At 39.6% G+C, this 26712-nt stretch overlaps 1 protein-coding gene across 2 annotated transcripts; it reads left to right on the forward strand.

Moving 5' to 3' along the window:
• The first annotated feature begins 854 nt into the window (after window positions 1-854).
• On the forward strand, window positions 855-25010 carry LOC140261423 (interleukin-1 receptor-like 1). Of its 2 annotated transcripts, XM_072354842.1 has the most exons (12): window positions 884-961; window positions 2533-2607; window positions 3691-3761; window positions 6049-6250; window positions 6545-6713; window positions 6800-6962; window positions 8936-9004; window positions 10528-10660; window positions 10749-10900; window positions 18036-18176; window positions 18831-18989; window positions 23419-23849. In XM_072354842.1, exons 3-12 carry the CDS (start codon window positions 3698-3700, stop codon window positions 23763-23765), a joined length of 1599 nt encoding a protein of 532 aa, XP_072210943.1. In that variant the 5' UTR covers window positions 884-961; window positions 2533-2607; window positions 3691-3697; the 3' UTR covers window positions 23766-23849. The 2 variants fall into 2 exon arrangements, with proteins under 2 accessions (XP_072210934.1, XP_072210943.1); XM_072354833.1 differs by lacking the exon at window positions 2533-2607 and having other exon boundaries at window positions 855-961; window positions 23419-25010.
• Window positions 25011-26712: the final 1702 nt, after the last annotated feature.

A 26712-nucleotide genomic window follows, 5' to 3' on the forward strand; every position in this document is an offset into this window, starting at 1 on the left:
TTTTAGAAACAGTTCTAAGATATACAAAGCTGATTTATCCACAGGAATTCTGCTTTTTCACTGCAGAGATTGTCCCTGCCAAACATGAATGACACTGCTGGGGACCTTTGGAGATAAGACTCAATGATCTCACTTCCAACCACTGCAATTTAGTGATTCTGTGATTGGCACAGGTTTGGTGCTGATGTTTGGAAGGCTGCTGAGGAGTCCTTCACAGTGCTCTTAAAATGTCCCTCCAATATTTGGTGGCCCATACAGCCTCTGTACACCTGCTTGTGGCAGGCACAGTGCACTGTCATCCCTGCAGAGACTTCTCCCACTCCTGCATCCTTTTCCAGAGCTTCTCCTGGATTTCCAGTGAAACATCTCTGCTCTTTGAGCCTTCTTTCCCTCAGAGACCTAATCTATCTGCTGGGGCACACATCTGCTTTCTCAGGGGCCTTCTTTTATCAGTTTAGCTTCAGTGAAGCAGTGTCCATCACTAAAAAACATTCCCAGTGCCCCAGCAATGTACACACAGCTGTTATACAGGAGCGCTGCCCAGCAAAGCCGACAATTGTTTTTAGGCAAAACCTGTTCCAAAGCACCCTCTGCTGGCTGAGGGCTCCTGCGTGGCTCTCCCCAGGCATGTGAGGAAGCCAGGAATTAGTCAGCAGGCTTAATGCAGTACAGTCAAGATAAAATGGCATAATTCATGATTAATGGAAAACTGATGCCTTTGGCAAATGACATCTGGTTGATAGGAACTAGGAGATCCCCTCTCTGATATGCACTGAAAGCTACTACAGTCATTTGCATATTCTGTTCTGCTCAGTGGGAGGTGTCTCAAATGCTGCTATAAATTCTGTTCCTCCAGATTATGCATTGCAGAAGCCAGTTAAAGAGCATTCCCAGTAGTCTGGTACAAGGAAAGGACTCAGCCCAGAGCAAAGCACATCTGTACTGCGTGAATTTCCAGAGGGTAGGTCAAATATTTTATTACTCAACCAATGATAACTGATGCTGCTGGAAACTGTGTCTAGAATTTTGTAAGAAACTTTATTTCATTTCACCTACGTGCCTCTTTATCTCAAGAAATATTATTAGAGTCAAGTATGGGAGCTGATGTGATAGACATACAGTTCTGGGACCAACATAAAGACTTATCCATAATGAAGTCTATCTAGAAATGGGTTTATCTTCAGTTTTCTGGCAGATAATTTTATCAGTTATTCAAAAACAGAAAGTAGTTGCTATGCAATTTAGTGTATTTATGTACTTTCTTCCTTCAAAATATTTTGTAAAAAATAATTAATATATGAATTCAACCATTGCTGTGTTTTAATAGCAAATTTCCTAAATTTGATGCTCATAGCTTTAATTATAGGTGTCAACTGTTGTGACTGTTCTGGATCACATCAGAGTTACTGTTACTATTTTACTTGCACATTTTCAGTCAGAATGTGTTCTCTGGCTTGATGACAGCTGAAATATCTCTCAAAGAATGAAGGAGGGAAGTCTCTGTGAGTGATTCATCTCACATAGTCGTTATTTGCTGGTATTTTTATATTGCAAAGCATGTCAAACTTTCTAAATTAGAGATTACAGAAGCATTTTCATTTTTTTCTTGATATGCAAGACATGATACTTCTGTAATGTCCATTGACTTACATGAACAGCATTACAAACTGTTGGCAAATCCACCTTTGGAAAAAAATGTCATGAAATGCTTCTAGAGCAGTTCCCTCTGGAGAAGCAAGGAACTAAGCCTGACAGACTGCTACCTCTAACACAACAAGATGATTCTTCATCCTCCTTTAAAACTGTGTCTTTTGGGGGCTATTTGGTTACACATGGGATCAACAGAACTATCCTGATTCTGGCTTATCGTAATCAGGATACATGAAACTCAAGCTTCCTGTTCCCACTTGCCAGTCTTGTCTGCTCCTTGGTACTGTGAGAAATAAGTTTTCAAAACAAAACTTCTGCTTGCTCTAAATGTTTTACTGTGCTCCTCTTGTGAGCTTTTCTGTGTGGTAATTTTCTCTGTATCCTGGGTCATACAAAAGCTGAGCCCATGCTGAACCCTCTCCTGTGCCAACTCATTAATTCCTTCCAGGACAAAGCTGCTGATGTTTGTTATGTTGAAAAGTAATTCCAAATATCAATGAAGCTGGCCTAAGAGTTCCTTAAGATTAAAGAAGTCAGTAGCCTGCACATGTTTGGATGCAGTGCTGTACTCCAGCTGTAATGGAAATGAGCAGATACTCACACAGATTGTTTATTGGAGGTCCTGGATGGTCACTCATTTCCCATGTCAACAGCCTTGCGGGGATGCCTGATTTTTCAGGTCTGAACTTCACATTTTCCATGAACCCTTCAAATACTGACACCGAAATACTCCTGCTTTTCTCTTCCAACACCAAGTTTTATTAGAGTTAAGAAGAAAACCCAGGGTGTTTATTAAACCTTCTAAAAGAAGAAGCTTTCCAAGCCAGTACAAAGCGAATTATGTTTCCAAAAGATCAAATTTGAGTTTGTTCTGAATTTCAGACTTGGCACAGACGTAGACCTGTCGATGTTTGTTTAGTCTGGAAATCTTTGGCACCGAAATAAAAATTCCTTACAGTAAGTGTGACGGCAATACTTATCCTGCCTGCACATTTTTTGCCTATTTTTCACTCCTCCTGTGCTTGCTATCTGCAGTACAAATAACAGTTCACTTCTAACTTGCTTTCTTTTGACAACTTATCTGCTGTTATCTGTGAGATCACTCCTTCCTCTTCTGATATCAACAGGCACTGCTCTGCAATCTGCCTGTTTTTTTACAGACAGCATTCAGGAGAAGGCTTTATTGATAGTAAATAAAGTGTTTAGGACTCCTTAATCTATTTGGATAGTGTATCTGCTGTTTCTTGAGATGGTCACAGAGTACATCCAAACTAATGTCTGCAAATCAATGGGTATCTTTGATACAGTGGTTTGCTGGAGCATGCCTGAGCCACACTCCCAAGTTAAAGGTACAGCAGGTGCGTGTCAAGTAAACACAAATGAAAACATCAGTGGGGCCTAGAATCTGTCCTACTACTGTTGTATGAGGGCAGTGTATATTCCTTTACCTACCTTTCCAGTCTGTTTCTTCACTTTCCCCTTTGGGTTTGCACTGTTGATGGTGCTCATCTGCTTCCATTCTTGCCTCTAAGCACAAATCTGTGAAGAGCTGTCACTGGAGGTACCTCCACTTTCCAAAAGAAAGAAGGTGGTATGCACCCACACACTAGACTGGATGAAAGCTTAATTCTCAGTCAAGGTATGTATTTTCAAATCCAGGATATGTCCTTTTCTAGATTAAGGTATAATTTTGCACTCTTGATAGTGAAGAGAATGTCATAATACATTTACCTTCCTTAAAAACAAAACAAACAGAAACAACCAAGAAAGAAGAGGCTTCTATCTGCAACCCACCATGGCAGAGCAATATCCCTCCCCCTTAAATCAAATGAAGTCACAGGACTAGTTTTAATGATGCATCAGTTACTACATTGAACATTATCTCAAACCTGCAGAAGGGCTGCCACATACTCACACACACTTCTGCACAGAGTAGCTCACATGACTCAGCTTATCTCTGCATGATGCTGTTATCTGCCCATGGATGTTCATCAGTAGTATACTCTGATAGTCTTTTGTTTTGTTTTGTTTTTTGCTTAGAAATACGATGGTGTATGCACATTTGATCTTCCTATCCATCTTCCTCCCTGTTTCTGTGATATCAGAATCATGTAAGTAAGACGTGACTTAAAATATTCTTTCTGATTAATTTTATTCAGCAAACTATTCCTGATTTATATTTTTATTCTTTTATTTTTAACTAAAACTGGCTCGCTTATCTCAAGCTGTAAATCACAGCTTAGAAGTTTGCTCTGTGTTTCTGTTTCTCCTTGTGTTAAAGTGCATTGAGCGCTGTCCATTTCTCCTACATCAAATCCAGGCTCTACTCCTGCTCTTCACATCTCTGCAGGCAGAAATAAAAGTCTCTTTGGGAGGATTTGGGAGTATCTTCTGTTCCTGGCTCCAGCCCAAGAGTGAGCATACTTAAATTGCACTGAGCAGTTCATATGTGCACTTTGTTGCAGCAGCTCTGCTGACCATGCAGTCGTTTCCTACTGGTGGCACTGCATTATACAGCACTCATGTTGTACTAGTTTCCAGATGAGATGTGATGTCTGAGAAATATAAAACAATGTTATATATTTAAATATTTCCTCGCATTCTCAGTTTTACAGAATGAATGCTAATATTTACAAACAAAATTGAGTTACTGAGAGGATAAATTCTGCTGAAGAATTTACCAAGATAATTTTCACTGACGTTGCTATGTTTAGCTGAGGCCTCTCACTTTCTCTGTGTTCCTCCTCCTCTTCACTTTTTTTTTTTTTTTTCCTGAAGAGTACTGTATTTTCATTGCATTGCTCCTTTGGAGGGGCAGTGCGGGACTCATGGGTGGGAATTCTGTTAGAATGATGAGTTCATGCATACTTGTACCTGATGTGGGTAATGTAGATGGGTCTTTAAGGCTATTTGTCACGTCAGTGGAGAAGGATCTCTTCAGAAAGAACCATGAGACAAGCATTAACCATGCAGAGATACTCAACACCTCATCTGCATGCTACATGTCTGAAGACAGGTGGTGGCAATATGCCCCCAAAATGTCATTTTTCGATGAAGATTCTCTGCTTCAATTGGCTATTTGGTTACCTGGTCTCATTTACTGATTCCCTTATCTTTTGTAACTCCTGTGCTGATCTGTCCAGATGAGGTTTAACAAAAGCAAGTGTAGAGTCTTGCACCTAGGTAGAAATAATTGCATGCACCAGTACAGGCTGGGGGAAGACCTGCTGGAGAGGAGCTCTGCTGAGAGGGACCTGGGTGTCCTGGTGGACGACAGGTTGGCCATGAGCCAGCAGTGTGCCCTTGTAGCCAAAAAGGCTAATGGCATTCTGGGGTGCATTAAAAAGAGCGTGGCCAGCAGATCGAGGGAGGTGAACTTCCCCCTCTACTCTGCCCTGGTCAGGCCTCATCTGGAATACTGTGTCCAGTTCTGGGCTCCCCAGAACAAAAAAGACAGGGATCTCTTGGAAAGAGTCCAGCGGAGGGCCACAAAGATGGTGAAGGGCCTGGAGCATCTCCCCTATGAAGAAAGGCTAAGTGAACTGGGTCTGTTTAGCCTTGAGAAAAGAGGTCTGAGGGGGACCTGATCCAGGTCTATAAATATCTGAGGTGTGGGGGGCAAAGTGGGGAGGCCAGGCTTTTTTCAGAAATGTGTGGAGACAGGACAAGGGGAAATGGCCAGAAACTGGAGCATAGGAAGTTCCGCACGAATGTGCGCAAGAACTTCTTTACGTTGAGGGTGACGGAGCACTGGAACAGGCTGCCCAGGGAGGTGGTGGAGTCTCCTTCTCTGGAGATATTCAAGACCTGCCTGGACTCCTACTTGTGCAATGTGGTGTAGGGAGCCTGCTTTGGCAGGGGGGTTGGACTTGATGATCTCTCGAGGTCCCTTCCAACCCCTACAATTCTGTGATTCTGTGATTAGTTTTCTCTTTTTAATCTTCTACGAGATGGAATTTGTGTTTCAGACTGAAGTTTCTATTTTCAGCATCCAGTTTACTGCTCAGGCACCACAGCACTTAAATATCTGTCAAAATTGCCTTTTTCAAGTTTCTCCAGATCACTGAATACTAGAGGCAAGAACGTCTGGATTTCCTTTATAACAATCTTATCTACACTATTCCTTCTGCCAGTTCTTTTCTTCCATTAAAAATAAATAAATAAAAAATCTTGGTATTCCCTTTTTCTGCATTGAAAACAGAGCAAAATCTTCTTGGAAAACTAAACAAAACAAACCAAATATACCAGGAATCAGTTTGCTTTACATTATCTCTGAAAGCTTGAGGATGGTACATAGAGGCGCATGGCCTACTGATCTAGAAATGCCAAGTTCTTTTCTGTCCTCAGTGAGTCTAAGGCTTAACTCACCTGAGATTTTTATCTTCTGGTCTTTTGCAGATGATACAATCGAAGGTGAGGCTTTAGTTGTCAGATGTCCCGAAAATGATTTATCTGCAAATATTACCTGGTATCACACAGACACAAGGGAAAGAATTCCTGGAGAAGAAGAGGGGTCAGAAGTATTTTCAAAAGGAATATTTCTTTGGTTTTTGCCAACTTCTTTAGAGGATTCCGGGAACTACACTTGTGTTACAACTTAGTAAGTGCAATACTGGAAAGTGAAGCAGTTAAGAGTTGGGAAAAAAGGATCATGCATGTTTTAAAAAACATTTTAATTGTTTTCTATGGAAATGATGTCACTTGGTGTACACCAACATATTTAACTTCCATTCTGCAACTGCTGTTTTTTTTAAAACAACTTGTAACTGGAATATAGCAGATGTTTTTTAAACAATCCAGATGTTTTTTAAACAAGACTCACATTTGCTGCAAGTATTTCTTTTAGTTCATATAATAATGCTGTCATTGAGCCATCTCTATTCAATTTTTAAAGTCCAGATGGGAGCAAAAAAGAGCGCAAAATGAATGTACAGGTGCATCCATACAAGCAAGGATCATGTTTCCCAAGCCGGATACTTTATGCAAATGAAAGCAGAAAAGGAAAAATTTCTTGTCCTACATTTAGGAATTATGAGAATGCTACTATCACCCAGTGGTACAAGGTAAACAAAACAATGGCGGTGCCAGCTGTAGATCAGATTACTGTGGGAGCTATTTGCAACCAGACAAAGAGAGCTTTATTTTACAGGACTGCAGACCTCTACAGGGAGAGAGATATTTCATGAATGGCCCTAATATTTTTATTAAAAACCTGAATAAGGAGGACGATGGTTATTATACTTGTCAATTTACTTATACTCACAGAGGAAAGGTGTTCAATGTATCAGCAACAAGGATCTTTATAAGTGGAGGTAAGACTTGCTAAAATAACAAAGGTTTATGTCTCCTTAAAGAAAATGAAACTTCTTTTGTATGCTTAAAAGAAAAATATTTTCTGTTAGCCTGTTGTATTTCAATGAAACTTTAGATCAACATTTTTTTAGGTGAATTTTACTGGTGGGGATCCAGATAGAGCAAGATGGCACTACATTCAGAACCAGCGACACTCAGGCTTTTAGTAATAGTCTCCAATGTCCCTGGTTTCATGTTGTCATTGGTAGGGCTGACTGATAACATGTATTTTTGAGGTGAAGGGGTTCTTTTAAAGCATGCTTCAAAAATTCATTTTCTATTTTTGGTGAGGGAAGGGCCTGTAGGTTTTTCTGGTAATCACTAGATTGCTGATGTGCAGATGGCATACAACTCAGCACCTGCTGGTCCATCTTGGTTAAAAAACTTTTGGCTTTCTGTTGACTGAGACAAATGAGTTATGAACATGGGCAATAGATGATTGGAGCTCACTGATCACTGTAACCTTTGTTAATCTGAAAGTGGCCAGCATAGCTGAGATATCTGGATATTGGGCTGCTTCTGGGATTCAGTGTCCTCAGAAAGGCCTTTTCTTTTGGTGTCAGTCAGGACAAGAACATGCCAGAAATCGTCAGTTCTGGATTGTATCAACTTACCAGACTTCAAAATGTACTTCAGTTGTGCAATCAGGTCAATAGAAAAACAGTTTGTTCATTTGTTTGTTTGCTTTCTTTGAAAAATAGAAGTAGTTCATCCATGGTCTGACATCAGAGCATTTTGCTGTGGGAAAATGTGCCCAACTCTGTGGAGCCTCAATTACAGTTTTTGCCCTGATCCTCAGTAAAAAAGCATGCTCTCATTATTCTGAGCTGATCAGAACTGACGTTTGAGGGGGGAGCAAGTACAGTAGCTTAGGAGATATCATACCTTTCCTTCTCTGTTTCTGTCCAATAAATACCCTGTTGGTCTACATGGCAATCCCTTCTTCACATTGCATTTTTCTTTTAATATACTTTCATAAAAACTTTCCTAACTAGTCTAGAATTCTTTTCTCTCTGGGTTATAATGGAAATAGCTCTTATTTACTTGGCAAACAGCTATCCAAAATTACAGAAACCTTTGTTGCATCCAGGCAGATTAGTTCATTCCAAAGCTAATTTAATTATTTTTCAATCGTTTCAGAAAGAAAAGATTGCAACATAGCATGTGAAATCTTAATTGGGTGTCGAGTCTGCTACAGTTTTTAGCACTCAGAATACCTAACAGCAACTTCTTTGAGATTTCATTAGCCTTTAAAATAAGTTTGCTGGATGAATTAACTGTTACATATTGTTTATATTCCCTTATGTGTGTCCCTGTTAGTCTGAAAATCCACACTGATTTAGAGAACATTCTGCGCCTGCATGCTGGAAGCTAAAATCATAGCGCTGTCAGCTAGCTAGGAAATTACTGCCTTTCTCTGGCTTTTTTTCCTTAAGATCCAGCTAATGAGTGGGAGGTTGGAGCTTCATGATCCTTGAGGTCCCTTCCAAGCTGGGTCATTCATTCTGTAATGAAAAGTAGACCCAGGCCAGATAAAAAAAGTGGGTTTTATAGCAGCCTGGGAAAAGGGAGTTAAATAAATTCCTGCATATTTTCCAGGAAAGTGTGGTTACAGTATTTACACAAGTGCCTTGATGATTACTTGATTGCAAGTAATGGTTTTCTACTGGGAAATGAGAGTTAGTCTGAATGGCAAGGAAAAATGCAACAAGGGAAACAGATCCTTAAGTCAAACCAAGTGTTTCAGTGTAGCTTGGACCCATCCATATTAATAATTACCAGAGATGAAACATAAATATATGGGAGAAGTTCCTTCTGAACTCTAACAAGTGATGTTCATTGTCATAGCAAACTGATGTTATTTCAGTACTTCATAAAATGTGTTTTCACAATTTTCTAATACGTTCTTCCTTTCTCTCCTTAATCTCTAAAGCAAAGCACTCATCTCTACCTGTTCAAATTTTATTTCCAAAAGATGAAGAGGTAATAGAAGTGGAGCTTGGTAAGTAAAGACTTTATATTGTTTTTAAACCAGCACTTTGTGGTGACCTAACGAACATCGGCAGCTTCAGGGAGAAGGTTAATTACATTTTTGCACTGCAATTTTTACCAGATTTAATTCATTCCAGGCATAGCAATATGAAGTTATGTGACAGGCTATTTAGAAATTAAGCAGCAATTTAAAAGTTTAAATAACCTATTCTACTTTGACAGGGATAAACTAGGATTACTCATTTGGTCAGTTATCACATATCAGCTGAAAGGGTGACAGCTTCCATTGCTTCAAAGAGGGCTGTAACTAAATCCTTTGAAATGGCCTGATGATACCCTTAAGAGGGAAGAGCGGACTATTTTTGCAACTACAAGTATCATGCTTGTGATTTTGGTCCAGACAAAGCAGCTGCATCTCTGTTGATGAATGAAGGAGAGCAGGGGATTGGTTGCTTGTCCTGCCTGTGCTGGCTGGCACTGAGTGGATTGCTCTGGTTGGAAGATACTTGCTGGAATGAAAGGGTAGGGAATTAAGCAACAAATAGAAGGCTGACCAGCCCTTGGTGTTCTGGAATGTACACCTAGCTTCCTTTTGTTGAGGTCTACGGATGTTCTCAAAGGTTCAGATTCACTACTCTTGTAGCACCATATCCCGGGTCCAAACACTTCCTACATGGAAACACATTCTTGTTCTTTTTTTTTCCCCTCCTCCAGTTCCTTTATCACTCAGAACTGGTGTGCCAGGCACCTTTCTCCTTAATAAGATAGCTAGTCTTTAATGCGCTAGCCTCCTGGGACAGTAATTAATCTCAGAATGCATGGTGCAAATGTATTTAATGTTTAGAAAACACTGTATCATTTTTATTGTCTTCTGCTTGCAGAATTGAAGGGATTTCTCCACACTCCCCATTACCGATTCAGGATGTAAATCATAAGATTTTTAACCTTACCTAAGACCCATTTTGATGCAGATTAATGTAGAAATCTTTAAGGTGTTTTAATTACCTTTACTTCAGTGCAGCAGTGACTCTTATTTCTCGAATAAGTATTTCCTGATAACAAATGCATAAGAAGAAATTTTCTGTTTTAATTTGCCTAGTTTTTCTTTATTTTTTTCCAGCTTGAATAAAACCCAATAGAAGAATCTGCAAATAAAATTTATGATAAATACCGTATATTGAAAATTATATTACACTATTTCCATATATGTCTATATGAAAGACAGAATTTCTTTTCCACATTCCTCAATAGCTGATTACCTGGGTTAAGCATCACAAGTAAAGTCTATTTTCCCTTCAGAGCATTACATACAATTGGTTTATTTTATAGTCTTTGTTAATGTATTAGATATTTTGTCCAAATACCCTTTTAGCATTTCTTGTCAAGACCCTCCTGTGAATCACTTCCTGCACTTTAACTCAGAAAATACCAAAATTACTGAGACAAAACTCAAAAGTGATATGAAGATTTGTAGGAAAAAAAAATGTTATGGGGAAAATGAATTTATTCTTATTTTTCATCAATCTTGATTAGGTGCTACTCTTCCTCTGAAATGTCGGGCCTGGCTGGGGATTAAGAAACAGCCTATAGCTGTTGTCACGTGGGATGTGAATGAGGTGCCAGCAGAATATGCAGATGAAGAAAAATTTCATCCAGAATTTAAGTAGTAAGTGCATGGAATATGCGATAACCTTGTCTTTCTATGCAAGTTATTAATAACAGCAACCAGTACCATCTCTTTCTCTCGATGTTAGTTTTGAAGGACAGCACCAAGAGTACTACGGAGAGGCAACTTTGACCATTAGTAACATAGAACATACGGATTTGCAGTCCAGTTTCTCATGTGTAGCGATGAATGAAATGGGAAACACGAGGACCACGGTGACGTTACGGCTCAAAGAAAAATGTAAGGATAAATTTTGTGTTATTCTGTCTCTTGCATACTTCACACTGTTGTTAGAAAGGTGTTGGTGACTTTATTTTATCCCGCTTATTTCATCCTATTTTTCTTTTATTTCTATCATTTTATTTATTATTTTCTGATAGTAAGAAAATTTCTTCCAGAAAGGTGGAAAAAACATTCTGCTTTCTCAGTGCATATTGAAGTCAATGGCAAAAGTCTTGTGGCTTCATTCCTCTGCGAAAGGCCTTGGGGTGAATGTAGCCTTGGGGGTGGCACCCTGCTGGGTGACAGCAAAGTTTCAACAGGAGAGTAAATATGAAGAGCAGGATGGTGCACTGTGACAAGCATTCTCTGATTCTAGAATATTCCTGCTTATTCCCTGTGAGCATCACTGTGCCCACTGCGTGCCACACGGTGTGTGAGTAATGCTTTGAAAGCTTTCTCTCAGATTCATTTTTAAATTCTTTGTTCCAGAAATTTCTGCCAGAGAAAGAAAATTTAAGTTCAGTAGATGATGGGGTCTGAAGATGGTCTTTATCTGTTATGGGACTCTTTAATGGGGATGGTCAGATCCCCAAAAAGCAATGTTTCTGCACCATAGCATTTGAATCTTCTGGCAGAAATAGTGGTCAGTGGTTTCCTTTGTTATCCCTTTAAATGCACTGAGCCACCAAAGGTCTTGAGAATAAACCACAAAGCCCTTCAAGGAGGGATTTGTCTTCTATGACGGCATGGTGGAAAGAGTAAAATAAAGTTTTTTCTCATCACAAGATTTGCATAGCTGCATGTCTTGCAGTATTTTTCACTGTTCTGCCTACAAGCAGAGACACATTTCCTTATAGCCAAGATTAGAAGAGATGTAGGTGGATTATAGCAGAGGAAGGGGCATCACTGAGGAGGACATCCCAGAATTCCCCAGAGGAGTGTGAGAGGTTTTTTGGTTGCATGTTACCAGGTAAGTGAGAGTTTAGCACCTCTCAGGAAGCTGAGAGTACATCAGCACTGTGATGAATTATCTGTGGGAATCTTCTTGCACAGAAAGGGAAGGAAACTAAGTAACACTTCCTGTCAGCTGTCAGACCCGCATTGTAAAGCATTTACTGGGCCCATATTGAAACCTAGATGAGGGAAAGTCTATATGAAGGAATGAGTTTACTTTATATTTTGTGTTCATGAAGTGATTTATTAAACCTGATTTCTGCTTCAGACAAACCTTATTTTGTTTTTATCCATAGGTCCTCAGTAAATGTTCAGGAAAGCTCTTTGTTGCTGCCTGTGTTGTGTGGATGTCTATCCCCTTCTCCCTGTTGCTGCTACTGTCAAGATGCCTGCTTCTGCTACTCGTCACTGTTGGTGTGAGCAAGGCTAAATCCAGAAATGGCAGCGCTATGCTTTAGTTGTCTTTATTTGCTCCTCTCACAGACCAGCAATGTTTGTGCTAAAACAACGATAGCTTGCCTCTGAGTAAAATAAAAATGCCTCAGGGATTCCTTGTGCCTCACATCTTGTAATCGTGTAATAAAAATGTGTACTCTTCTTTTTTTTTGCTTCTTTTTGTTTTTAATGATAAAAAAATATCAGATTTTTTTCTTTTTTTCTTTTTTTTTCTTTTTTTAAACATATGTCTATAATTGTTCCTTTGTTTTTCCTACAGTGTAACTCGCATCTCCTAGCTGCTGTCCATCAGTGTGCTTTTCACACTCTGTGTCCTGGTATTTTTTTCTCCAAAGCATTTAGTATGGATTGCATTGTTATTCTTTGTAGCACAAGCCTGTGATAGGAAGTAAGAGATCCATATGTGTTGTTCCATTTACTACTGCAGTTAATCACTTTTGGAGGCATTTGATGAACTAGTTAAATAGCAGCAGAGATGACAGGTTAAACAAAGATGCAAAGATGCTGTAAGCAACTGTATCAGAGTTACTCTGAATCTCTTTAGTCTTACAGACATCAAAAACATGCTGAATGAATGATTTGGCTTTCCAAGGAAGCCAGGAATTAAATATAACATTCTGAGTCATAATCAAGTACTTCAAGTACTAGCTCATTGTTAGCAGTATCTTTATGGCTGACTTTGCTAGATTGCTTCAATAAAAATTGCCATCCACATAAGAACTAAAAGTTGCCAGAGGGGAGTGAAGAGTTTCTGTCACAGCCAAGGGTGGTGAGAGCTTTTTGCTTTTGTCTCTATGACAAACAAAAACATTCCTTAATATTGCCAGGAAGGAATGTCACTGACAAAGCACAGGGGAAAATCTGCGTGTTCCATTTCAGGATGTACACTGTGTACTTATGTATATGTTCATATGTGTGTGTGAAGAGAAGTGCAGCATGGTGAAAAAACAGTATGTCCCAACGTTTGCTTTGTTGTTTTTATTTTATTTTATTTTATTTTATTTTATTTTATTTTATTTTATTTTATTTTATTTTATTTTATTTTATTTTATTTTATTTTATTTTATTTTATTTTATTTTATTTCTCCCTTGTATTTTTAAGTAGGTTATAAATGTGGCTAAGAGGAGCTCTTGAAGATCTTGGTGATTTTTTCTTCTGTGTTCTTATGATTCTGTGGAAATGAGCAAAGTGACCCAATTGGATGTTGTGTTGAGGGACATGGTTTAGTGGGAGCTATTGGTAATAGATAAACGGTTGGAGTGGATGATCTTCTAGGTCTTTTCCAGCCTTGTTGATTCTATGATTATCAGAAGTAACACAGTGCCTGGTGTGATTTGCTGGTATTCAAACTATGGACACCGTGTCTTTTGGACACAGAGAAATCACACACATTCTGTTTCAACAGAATTTTGCTGGGGATTTGGATATGAATTTTGATGCGACTGTATCCTTGCTTCCATTAGGCAGTGCTGACATCCCTGTGTGTTTCAGCTGCTGATGCTACACTGAGAGACTGCTGCTTCTCCTGCTGAGGAAAAGCTTTCTCTGTTTTTTCTCATCCAGCCCCCGCATAGCCTTTGACTATTGCTGGTCAATATGAAACCCTTCCTTAAATGTTGTTTCCTATCCTTTCCTCTTTGCCCATGGCTGCTTAGTATCCTTTGACTCCTAGGGGCCAACACTTTCTCAAAAAAACATTTTTTACCTTTCCTAATACTTCTGGGGGCAAACTTAAAGAATTAGCCAATGAAACAGGCTGATGTACTTCCTCCAGCTCTTTCAGTTCCATGCTCTCAAATTTAATTCCAGAGATGGTGATCATCCCATGTTTTACATTCCCTCTCTGCCACGAGACGCATCATCTCATGAGCTCAGAGATCATCTGCATAACTTCTTACATGGTGTCAGTCTCTGGTCAGCATAAGGAATTTGTGATGTTTTTTCATTACATTTTCTCCCTCTTTTCCTGGTGAGGATGTAGCAAGTCTTGCTGAACACCAGGCAGCAGGCAGAGACTCTGATAGTGAGTCCATGGCAAGTGGAAAAACACTGGAAATGTTAACTCCTAGCAGCAGAGCAGACAGGAACAGGAACCTCCCTTCAGCATTACATTTATCTGCCTTCTCAGAGATACAGGGCTGTCAGGATATCTTCCAAGTGCCACTTTTTTTATTAATATCTAAATTACCACCAGCTTCTAGTTCCTCATTTTCACTAAGAGCTAGTTAAATAGCTGATGACTGTGTTTCATAGGTCTGACCTACAAGCATTGTCTTATTTCAGTTCTCATTTGCAAGAAATTGAAAAGTGCCTGGGGAGCCACAAATACTTCTGAAGTGAACAATCTGCCCTGTAGAATGCCTCAAGTTCCAGTCATTCTAAACCAGTTCGGCCCAGCACGGCAAATCTCTTCTTCCTCAAAGTTATTTCTTGCTGATGTTATAGCTCATAATCAGTAGACAGGTGTGGGCAGGATTTTCTCACCCAGATCTGTATTTCTGTTGTCTGGAAGTATAGAAGCCAAAGAACTTACAAAAAGTTGCAGTTCCCACTGTGTCTGTCAGGAGAAGCTTTCAGATGCTCTTTTCTGGGTTGTTTTCCCTAGCGTCTCAAATATTGTGTCCTGAGGGCTGATAGTTCTGTGTTCTCATTCCACTTGAATTTAAACAAACAGTACTAAGTGACAGTCAGCTTGTGAACTCTCTGCCACTAAACATTGCAGTGAAATTAAATGGAACAGAAGGATATCATCAGCCTTGTTCAAGGCCTCCAAAAGCTGCTTCTGACCGTTGCCCCCATTATGCTGAATATATCTGATTTATTCCAGAGAAATGAGAGGCTGAGTCAGCCATACTGGGAACTGAACCTGCTCTTCCAGGAAGACCCCAGTGGAGGTTTTGTTCTGAAGCAATACAAGTTATATAAGCACAGGAACTTTATCCCCCTTTTTTTTTTTCTCCTTTATTTATTTATTTTTCTTCAGAATTGGTCTAATCAGTGCAAAGCCAAATGTAAACAGCTCCTTTTAGGTTTGTTATTGCAGAAGTTGTTGTTGGAACCTCTTTCCTGTTTGCTTTCTGAATGCTTGACATGTTAGAACAGTATTTGCAAGGTTGTGACAAGCCCAGGGTCAACAACTGCAACAATAAGAAAAAAAATGACTATCTCTGCCCCTTGGATAATCATCACAAGGTCGTGGAAGAGGTTTTCTGAGTTTATGGATGAAATCATACAATTGAACACAGATGAAGTTCCTTTGTAGGCATCATGTGATGTGGTCACAATTACAAAATAACCAACTTTGCTATGAAGGAAACTGGTTGGGTTTCTTGCCTATTTTGATTTCATTGGAATATCTATCTTCCTGATCTCTTAGTTCTGGTGAGAGTATTCATCAGGTAGATGCCTCATGGCTGGATGTTTCTTTCTCCCTTTAAATGAAAAAGAAAGAAATAGAAAGAGTCTGAAAACACTGTTGAGGTTGCCTCATTTCCTACCAAGTAAAGTAGTAAATACACTTGTAAGCCTTTTATTTATCTAGCTTTTCAGTATCATTTCTCAGAGTCTGTTGCTTTAAGGTTATCTCCTCCTCAGTGCACAGTCTTACCTGTTATTGTCCCTGGAGATGATCAAGAAACGAGTAGATGTGGTACGTAGGGACATGCTTTAGTGAACATCATTGGTGGAAAGGTGGATGGTTGGACAAGATGATCTTAGAGATCTTTTCCAACCTTGATGACTCTATGATTTCTTGCAAAACTCAGGAACCAGTTAATTTCAATACAAGAGGCTCTTCACTGTCAAATACTTTATCTCATTTCATTCAATCAGTATGAGTCCAAGAGAAGCTCTAGAATTGCTTCTTGGTTGTAGAGATCAGTTCCTTCCACTGGAGCTTGCTGGCTGCACATAGTCTGCCAATAGTTCTAGTTCATCTTGCTCTTGGGAGTGCTCTGTCATGCAGCTCCTCAGCTGACAGTGAATGGCCTGCTGCTGCTGCAGCAGCCATGTGTGCTTCTGTGTATTTCACAGACAGAGGGAGGCAAAGACCTGGAAATCTGATTCCAGATCTGAAAAAAATCAGGCTTGTCTAGGTTGAGCTTCTACTGGTACATGTAAGCATCCTCCATCAGCTGAGATGCTGTGAAGCATGCCTAAAACTCCATTGTAATGCTGAAGGGATACATGGTTCTACTAATGCTCAGAAGCAGGGTACCGCATCAGGCAATTGCTATGTTTGCTACACTGAACTAAAATAAATATATAGGTGGGTCCCTTTATAAAGATATGATGCACAACCTGTTCTTTTTCATTTCTTTGGGATTAAACTCCTTCACCCACTCTGACTTTCCAGGGGCCATGTTTTTAATCCAAGCTAATTCAGCGATTGGAATAACAGTAAAGTCTCGAGACCATTTGTTACTACAACTATAGGACAATGAATTATCATGATAGACATTTGGAATAAGTAGATAAATAAGGTGGGCTACAAAAGGAACTTTCTTAACTGGTTTATCAGTCAGAGAAAAGCTGCACATGGAACTGCTCTGAATTTACAGGTTTAAAGCACAAGGAATCAAATGAGGTCTCTTTCATTTGCTTTGGGTTAGATTTCTTCTGTAAAGCAATGAACTTTAATCTTCCACCCAAAGGAATAATGCATCCTGTACGTGTAGTGCTATTTAATTCTTTGAGACATTAATTTCAAACTTCTGGAATTCTTAGTGTTTTCAATACTTAATCTGGGTGTTTTCACTATGTCCAGAACACAGGTCAAAAATGTTTTCAGCTCTGTGGCTGTAACAATCAGTGGATTATTACAGCTTTCTGTTTTCTAGGCTGGAGAGAGTACAAAATGACCTCCCATCATACCTTATTGCAGCAGAACTAGATGACATTTAGAGTCTCTGCATATCTAAATTGACTTCTGCTACGTGTACCACAGAACAAGAGAACAAATGTGCAAAAATAGGGATATAGCTCTCTGGGCTGCTACAGAAATGTAGCTCTTTCTCAAAGGGTGATGATCACAATCTTATCCTAAACTGTAAGCATGTGATAGCACAGAGCTGATGATGGTTGTCCCTGATAGTCTTCACCTCTGAGGCTGAGGTAATCAGATTCAAGAGCTCTTCTACGAGGGAAGCTGGAACTGCAATAGGTGACTCCTTTCTTTCCAGTTTTCTTTATTGGTCATTGATGCTTTATGCTCCTTGTCCCTGAGAGGAGCCTCCTCTACCTCTGCTGTAGTTTATCTTATTTTTATGATCAGATTCACTCTGCTTCCCTGCTTGTTTTGCATACTTTGGCCTTATCTTGAATATTTTATTATTTGCACATGTTTCTTTGTACCCTGTTTGTGCAACTACACTCAAGCCCCCACTTGCCCCTGTGTGGACATTTCCTATTGTCAGCCTTGGGCTCATCTGCCTTGCAAAATGGTTTAACATCAAAGTTGATCATGTTACAAAGTACAAACATCACAGCCAGCTGTGGTACTCAGTGCGCTTAGGTTCAACACAGATGGATATTCAGTATTTATTGTCTAGTATGCTTCTACTCCAGGGGTTCAACAGGCCTCTATGCTAGATGCACCAGCTGAGGAAGGAAGAAGTTTTATCAGGGTGAGCTCCTCAAAGCCACAGCAGAAGATAAGAGAAGCTAAGGCTGCAGCTAACACTTCATTTCTCTGTTTTTTTTTTTGTGTGTGTTTTTGTCTTTGTTCTTGTATTTTTTTTACAGCAGGTCCTAATGTCCTCATGATTGCTGGATTTCTAGTCCTGCTAATGTCAGTAGCAGTCTCTGTTGTACTGTATCAGTCCTTCCGAGTTGATATCGTCCTGTTGTATCGGGATTTGTTTCAGGCCTATTCGGTCAAGGATGGTGAGTAAGCATTGCACAAAGAAGTTCAAACAAAAGGAAAAAAACAAAATCATATGGAAACAGATAAATCTGATAGCTATTTACTAACTCACACACCAGTTAAGCCTGATCCTTCCTTTTTCATGACTTCTGCAATCATTATATAAGGAGGAACAAGCATCTCTGGTGGTGCTTTGCATTCACCTTATGCCTTGGTTCTGTAGTGATGTATTACATACTCAATCAATTCAATATTGTTTTCACTTTTAAAAACAAACAAATATACACAAAATTTCAGAGTTATGTTGAAAATCTGATTTAAGAGCCTGACACTGAAATAACAAAGGCTGATAGGCTGATATTCATCTCTGCTTCACTGAATCCTTACTCTATGTGCTTCAAAATACATCTTTTACAATGCCACGGTCAGATACTCCAAAGTGGTGAGTGCGTAGGACATAATAGTTGAGCATGGAAATATGTGCACACTCTCTAATTTCCAAAGATGTATTCAGTGATGTACCTCATTATGACTAGCAGTAAAATCTACTCAGATCTATATCAAATACATTTTTTTATCCTCCTTCTTCCCCTCCTTCTTTCTCTCTAGCTTTTGCAATGGACAGTTCTAATTCATGTTAATTTAATATATTTTCCTCTTGCTCTGCCTTGCAGATGGGAAGATATATGATGCCTATGTTATTTACCCTCGGAGCCACACCAGTGAAGCTACTTTTGTGGAATATTTTGTTTACCAAATTATGCCAGATATTCTGGAAAATAAATGTGGCTATAAATTATGCATTTACGGCAGAGATACATATCCTGGAGAAGGTAAGTTTCAAGTTAGATAATCCACTGCATTATTTATTGCATCGAAGCAAGCTGTGTTTCTAGACCCTCCAGGTGGGGGATGAGGGAAGGAGGTCCCTTTGCATTTCTGAGCGGGTTACTCATCTCAGCAGCAGCTGTGTCTGATGTGTTAGGCAGAGTGACATAAGGGTACTTGGTGCTTGTTGAAGTTCTAAGAAAAACAAGCCATAGGGTGCGGCATGAGTTGTTTATCACCTTCTTGGGTGATGCAGGAAATGTGACCCAGAGAGTGACTCTTTCAAATGTACACCTGCTCTTCAGATAGTGCAAGTCTGCATTGTCGCTATCCGGACAAAGCACACTCACAAATAGGTCTACAAGACACCAAAGAGAAGAAAACCACAAATTAAGTTGAGTAATTAACCTTGCTGTTATCACTCATTGTTTTTCAACCCGGGCCAATTGTTCTAAAGTTACAGGAAGTTCAGCTTCTGTATACTAAGGTGACCTACTTTCACTTCATACAATTCCCAGCGCTAATTCAAGAGACATTCTATGTTCTTTACATCCAGTTCCTTGTTTTCTGAAAGGAAATCTTGTTCATTAGTCAGTGTTAATTTTCATGTGGACATCTCTGTGCTGTTTCTCTTATCAGCTATAATCTAGGTGTTATCTACTTTCTGCTGGAGCTGACTTGTCTGACTTGTGCTGTGGTTCCACGGACCAGATGCTCTCTTTTTATCAGAAAACAGGCATGAAGCCAAAGATATCTCATTTTGAGTTAAACATATCCAAAATCATCTGCATTGGGCCAGGTGTGATTCGTCTGCTCAAAGCTGAGCCAAGATCACTGATGTTATTTTCTGGAGAGTGAAAATCAGTCTGTCATGGAGAGCACTTAAAAGTTCTCCTGATTTCAAACAGATTTACTTGACCAAATACTCCCCACTTTAGATTACCTTCTGATCTTGAGCCTTTTATTACCACATTTCCAAATTCCAAATCCTGTAATTAAAATATGCCGACCACAGAGTAAATCAGGAGTATTTACAACAAATTCCACTTGGAGTTACTATGATCCTTCCTGAAAATATAACTTACCATTTGGTGAATCATGTTTTTCCCAGTAAAACTATGCACATTTCCAGATAAAAATATACAGTGAGGATATAAAATGGAATTACTGTTTCAAGAATTGTTTATGACTCCTGGTTCCAGAGGACAGCTTTAATTTTGTGCTATTCCAGTAATGAAGACCAATACAAGGAAATGATTCCAGTGACAGAATGCTGTATAGCTGTTGGACTCTCACTGGTTTTCCTTGATTCACAATATTTTTGTTTTCTAGACTTATAGATTAAGGGAATTTTTTACAGTTTAACAGATGCCCAGGGAGGTACAAACACAAATTTGCAGAAAACCAAGAGGTTTCACCAGCATTACCTTCTGCTCCACTCTTTTCATGGTCTCATTGTCTCGTTGTCTCATCAGCCACTTTTCTTGACACAAAATCTGACTAAACACTTCCAGAGCTGCTGTATCAGCAATAGACAGAGACATGAGAAAATAACGTAAGAGTGATCATACTTCACTGGACTTGGGTTCATGAAGGGCAGGTCCTGTTTGACCAACCTGATCTCCTTTTATGATCTAGTGACCATCTGCTGGATGAGGGAAAGGCTGTTGATGTGGTCTACCTAGACTTCAGCAAAGCCTTTGACACTGTCTCCCATGCTATCCTCGTGCAGAGGCTGTCAGCCCGTGGCTTGGATGGGTACACTCTTGGCTGGGTAAGGAGCTGGCTGGAGGGCCAGGCTCAGAGAGTGGTGGTAAATGGAGTTAAATCCAGCTGGTGACCTGTCAACAGTGGTGTTCCCCAGGGGTCGGTGCTGGGGCCTGTCCTCTTCTCAATATCTTTATTGATGACCTGGATGAGGGCATTGAGTGCACCCTCAGTAAGTTCGCAGATGACACCAAATTGGCTGGGAGTGTGGATCTGCCTGGGGGTAGCGAGGCCCTACAGAGGGATCTGGATAGGCTGGAGAGCTGGGCTGAAGCCAATGGGATGAGGTTCAACAAGACGAAATGTTGAGTCCTGCACTTTGGCCACAACAACCCCAGGCAATGCTATAGGCTTGGGGCAGAGTGGCTGGAGGACTGTGTGGAGGAAATGGACCTGAGGGTACTGATTGATGCTCGACTGAACAAGAGCCGACAGTGTGCCTGGGTGGCCAAGAAGGCCAACGGCATCCTGGCTTGCATCAAAAACAGTGTTACTAGCAGGAACAGGGAGGTAATTGTCCCCCTGTACTCGGCATTGGTGCGGCCGCACCTCTAGTACTGTGTTCAGTTTTGGGCCCCTCACTGCAAAAAAGACATTGAAGCCCTGGAATGCATTCAGAGGAGGGCTACAAAGCTGGTGAGGGGTCTGGAGCACAGGCCATATGAGGAGCGGCTGAGGGAGCTGGGATTGTTCAGCCTGGAGAAGAAGAGGCTCAGGGGAGACCTTATAGCTCTCTATAACTTCCTGAAGGGAGGTTGTAGTGAGCTGGGGGTTGGCCTTTTCTCTTGTGTAGACAGTGATAGAACTAGAGGCAATGGTTTCAAGCTGCGCCAGGGGAGATTCAGGCTGGACATTAGGAAATATTATTTCTTGGAAAGGGTAGTCAGGCACTGGAATGCACTGCCCAGGGAGGTGGTGGAGTCACCAACCATGGGGGTGTTCAAGAAAAATTTGGATGTTGTGTTGAGGGATATGATTTAGCTGGGAAGTATTGGTGATGGTTGGACTGGATGATCTTTTAGGTCTTTTCCAACCTTGATAGTTCTATGATTCTGTGATTCTGTGACAAATGTTTTATGCAACCAAGTGCCTTACCATCAGCAAATGACTGGAAAAGACCTTAAGATCAGGGCACGTTTATATGGCACTTTGCCTAGTGTAGTTATGCAGCATTCTGGGTTTTTCTTTCTTTCTTTTTAATTCCACACTGCTTTCTGCTGCTTTCTGAATTCATATGAACTTCAGAAATCCACAGAATATGTTATAATGATTTCTAATGTTGAAGCATTTGCAGTCCCATCCTCAACATTGCGATAAGTGTGGTATCAGGAATTTAAATGCAGAACTAAATACCTCCCCAAGTTCAATCATCTTTCAGTTTTGAGCTCAGTGGACTGTACCTTAAAACCAGCATATATTTTTTAAACCCTTGCATTTATGGAAACTAAATATATAAAAATAGCTGCTGATCTTAGTTTTTCTCATCTCCCAAATGACCTATTATTAGGGTTCTAATATTAGGAAAATTTAATGAAAAAAAAAGAAGAAAATGAAAGGAACTAAAAATAGTGAACCTCACAGAAAGGTGAATTGTTAGCAGGGAATGTTCTCATCATCAATAAATACGTCAGAGAAGTTATTCAAGGGGTTATCTTCCTTACCCTTCCTTATCTAGAACTTTCTCCCACAGCATGAGAGCTCTTGAGGTTTCTAAGTACAACACCCCAACACCACAGTTCTAATTGTGATTGATACCAGTGTTGAGCAGATGCCAGCCCACTATACAAGCTTGCATATAAATCGTCATTCTATAGCTCAGGGATATACGCACTCACTCTACAGGAAAATAAGCTTCGTAGAAGTAAATTACCGAAATCACAGAATCATACAATCATAGAATGGCCCGAGTTGAAAAGGACCACAACAATCACCTTGTTTCAACCCCTGCTATGTGCAGGGTCGCCAAACACCGACCAGGCTTCCCAGAGCCACATCCAGCCTGACCTTGAATGCCTCCAGGGGTGGGGTATCCACAGCCTCCTTGGGCAACCTGTGCCAGTGCACCACCGCCCTGTGTGTAAAAAACTTCCTCCTAATATCTAACCTAAACCTCCCGTCTCAGTTTAAAACCATTCCCTCTTGTCCTATCACTATCCACCCTCGTAAACAGCTATACCCCTTCCTGTTTATACTCTCCCTTCAAATATTGGAAGGCCACAATGAGGTCTCCAAAGACTAGTTTTCATGTGTAAGTAGTGCAGGATTAATTTGTAAAGCATTAAACTTTAAGAATATACTTTCTTATGTGGAAATTATTGTTCAAACACAATTATGGTGCAAGCCAGATCTACTGAGCTTGACCTGTTGAATTAGAAATTCCTCACAGTTATTAAGAGCAGCACAAATATTAAGATTTCAACTGAAGAAAACACCTGAAAGGAAGCTTTGATTACTGTGAGATTTTAAGCCTTTTTTTTTTTTTTTTTTTTTTTTTCTAATGAATAAACTGTCCCTGACTGAAGTGATACAAAGGTTATTTCTGATTACAAAATAAATGAGGTGCCTATACAAAAGAGTCTATGAAGGAAATTTCATAGTCTTGTTTTTTTTTTTTTTTTTTTTTTTTTTTTTTTTTTTTTTTGTGTGTGTGTGTGTGTGCACTGCTAGATAAAGCAAATGCAATTGAGAAGAGGATACAGAAGAGCAGACGGCTGATCATCCTTCTCACGCAGCAGCTGATTGACTGTCAAGAAATTAATTACGATCAACATGTTGCTTTATACAATGCCCTCATTCAAAATGATACGAAGGTGATTCTACTGGAAATGGAGAAGATGGGGACTTATGAGAATCTTCAGGAATCTCTTAGATACATCATCAAGCGGCAAGGTACTGTCAAATGGAAAGAGCAGCACACTGTGCACCCGCAGTCATCCAATTCAAAGTTCTGGAAACACGTGAGGTACCACATGCCAGTGACATTCAGGTCCTCAGACTCAGCTAATGCTGGGTGAACAGTCTGCCCAAGAAAATGCTGGTACTTCATCAAGTTGAACCATCGGTGTATGATTCTCTTATTGCTATCAGAGGCACTTTGCAGTCTGGACATCTGTCTGCATTTTTTTCCCCACTTCTTTCAGCCACTTGGATGAGTAATGATGAGGGAAATGGATGGAGCAGGTCAAGGGGCTGAGGCAATTTTGGTGAGGTCTGAGAATTCTGTAAATGCAAAGTACCGAATTTTGCACGTCACAGGAAACAGAATCTACCTGTGCTCTTCCTATATATACTTGTTCATATTACAGATTTTTATTTTTATTTTTTTGGTTCTGAATAAATTTACTTTATCTTTCTAATACAGTTGATCAAGCATAAATGCCGTCTGTACTATTTGACTGGAAAGTATCATGTGCTCTTCTTCACTTTATCCACCATGTGTTCCTTTTTGATTCAGTAGTATTACTAATACCGTGAAATTTAATTTTTTCTTAGCAGCGATGCTTCAAGAGAGGCTCTTCTGAAACTAATGTGAATACAGTATTTTCTAGAAATGCAGTTAAGAAGAGTGTATACATACTGATCGACAAATATATATTTAATATATTTATACACAAAAGTGAAACTCACAAAAGGGGAAATTATTTCACTGAGCTATCAGAAAGTTATTTTGTTTTGAAAGTAGCTACTGCATATATTTAAATTCATGTAAGTAGTAGTGTTTTAGACCTATCAAGTATGGTAGACTGTGCTAGACTCACGTATTTATATTTTTTTTGTTAGCATTCATTTAAGCTACTGATAGAGACTCACTTGAAATTTATAATTGCCGATGTCCCCCTTCTTCCCCATTCCTTGATCTTTTTCCTGGTTAAACTTTGTTCTGACAGAGAATACCCTGAGATGCAAAGGTCAGAATGAAATCTCTTCTGAGTGCAGGACTGTATGAACAAAGCATGTTTTAGTGCATACATCCTTGGGAAATTTAATCTTTTTTGCTTCTTAAATACAGCTTTATTTATTTATTTATTTATTTAGTCAGAGAAGGCCTGGTTTTGAGCTTCAGTTAACTATAGAGATGGACTTGAAAAGTGAAAATTAGATGCAGAATTTCTAATGCTACCACATTCTTTTATTGTACAGTGTAGATTTTTATTGAGTATGGAATTTCAGACTTATGGATGGCTATTGGAGTTAGGAAGACCACATATGAAATATATATCTTGATATTTTTTTCAGCGTGACATTAAAAAGTTGATGGGAAACAAAACAGCTTTTCTCTGAGTTACTATATTTTCAAGTGTTCATGCACTGATTATTCATGTCACCACAACTGTAAAACATTTGATGCTCTATTTTATCACTCTCTTGTTAGATCATATTCAGTACTAGGACTCATTCTTAAAGATCCCTCTAGATACGTGTCTCCATCTCTTTGGAACCTCCACAGAATGGATTTGTGCCCACGAAAGAGATTTGGTTTCACAGAATCACAGAATCACAGAATTGTAGGGGTTGGAAGGGACCTCTAGAGATCATCGAGTCCAACCCCCCTGCCAAAGCAGGCTCCCTACACCACGTTGCACAGGTAGGCATCCAGGCAGGTCTTGAATATCTCCAGAGAAGGAGACTCCACCACCCCCCTGGGCAGCCTGTTCCAGTGCTTCGTCACCCTCACTGTAAAGAAGTTCTTGCGCACATTCGTGCGGAACTTCCTATGCTGAAGTTTCAGTCCATTTCCCCTAGTCCTGTCCCCACGCACTACTGAAAAGAGACCAGACTCTTTATTCTTGTTAATGTTTTGTTTATGTTTATTACAGACTTAGTCAAGGTTTGAATGGTTGTCACAGTACCATTGCTTCCCATGGAAAAAATAGAAGTACTAAGGCATGTATAAAGGCAGGATGGACAATTGCCTTTCACTCTGAAAATCTTTTCCTTTCAAGATGAAGACAAGATCAATTTTTAATAGAATGTGTGTTCTGAGCACTTGCAAGGAAGGAAGGATGATAAGTGGTGGGAAGGAAGGAACAATGATAACTGAATTTTGAAGCTGAGAAGGAGAAGTGGAAGAGAAGGTACAATGGGGAAATGCAGGGTGACAACAAAGAACTGGACCATTCCGAAATCGGGTGTTATCTTACTGACTTGTGTATACTAGCTAGGCGAGTTGGATGGTGAAAAATAAACCCACTAATTGGCTCTTGTGGTGGCAATTCTTTTGAATGAGATTTCATGGCTAATAAAGAGAAAATGTAAGGAAATAATACCAAAAGTTCCCAAGAACTCTAAATGTGGTTTGCCTGCCTTTAAAGAAAGAAAAGGGGTAAACGCTGAGAGTAGCAAAGACCTTATACTGAGCCTAGGGATGAGTACGTGACTGTAGTAATGGCAGTGGAATGCAGAAGTTGTCACTTGTTTTTATATTCCTTGGTGGTTAGTGGAAAAATCAGAGATACACACTCAATATCATTCTACAAGTATTATCACAGCTGTAAAGCTGTGGTATTCTTTTACAATACACACAACTTAGTGAGTATCTAAATTGGCATTTTTATATTTCATATTGTCTTGGATGCATAGAATCTACACCAGGCAATCTGGAATAATGAAAAGGAAGTGTGCTCTGTGTAAAAATCTCTTATGTCTCCATTAAAAGCTCACAGACCTACGGATGGTCAAAACATAAACTACACAGCAAAAAAAAAAAAAAAACAAATTTGTTGTAGAATTAGAACTTTCACCTAGAGGCTTAATGCCCTTTAACTTCTGCTCTATGCTTCCCTATTCTTGGTGCCACTGAAAAAGGGCATCAAGAAAACAATTTGCTTTTATTTATTAATAGAGAAGAGTCAGTATGACATCTAGTGGCTGAACAACTACGAAAAAATTGTGGACAACTAGAAATCAATTAATGAATGCTGTTGGAAATAACCACAGTGAAATTTTCGGGGTGTACATACA

Source organism: Excalfactoria chinensis, chromosome 1, assembly GCF_039878825.1.
Source record: "Excalfactoria chinensis isolate bCotChi1 chromosome 1, bCotChi1.hap2, whole genome shotgun sequence".
Taxonomy (NCBI): Eukaryota; Metazoa; Chordata; class Aves; order Galliformes; family Phasianidae; genus Excalfactoria; species Excalfactoria chinensis.

Excerpts from the sequence above, each read along its gene's own strand:
- LOC140261423 (XM_072354833.1), top strand. The coding sequence starts at position 3,698 with ATGGTGTATGCACATTTGATCTTCCTATCCATCTTCCTCCCTGTTTCT. Across the intron at positions 6,963-8,935 it reads AAGGATCTTTATAAGTGGAG|CAAAGCACTCATCTCTACCT; the intron begins GTAAGACTTGCT and ends TAATCTCTAAAG. Across the intron at positions 10,661-10,748 it reads TTTCATCCAGAATTTAAGTA|TTTTGAAGGACAGCACCAAG; the intron begins GTAAGTGCATGG and ends TCTCGATGTTAG.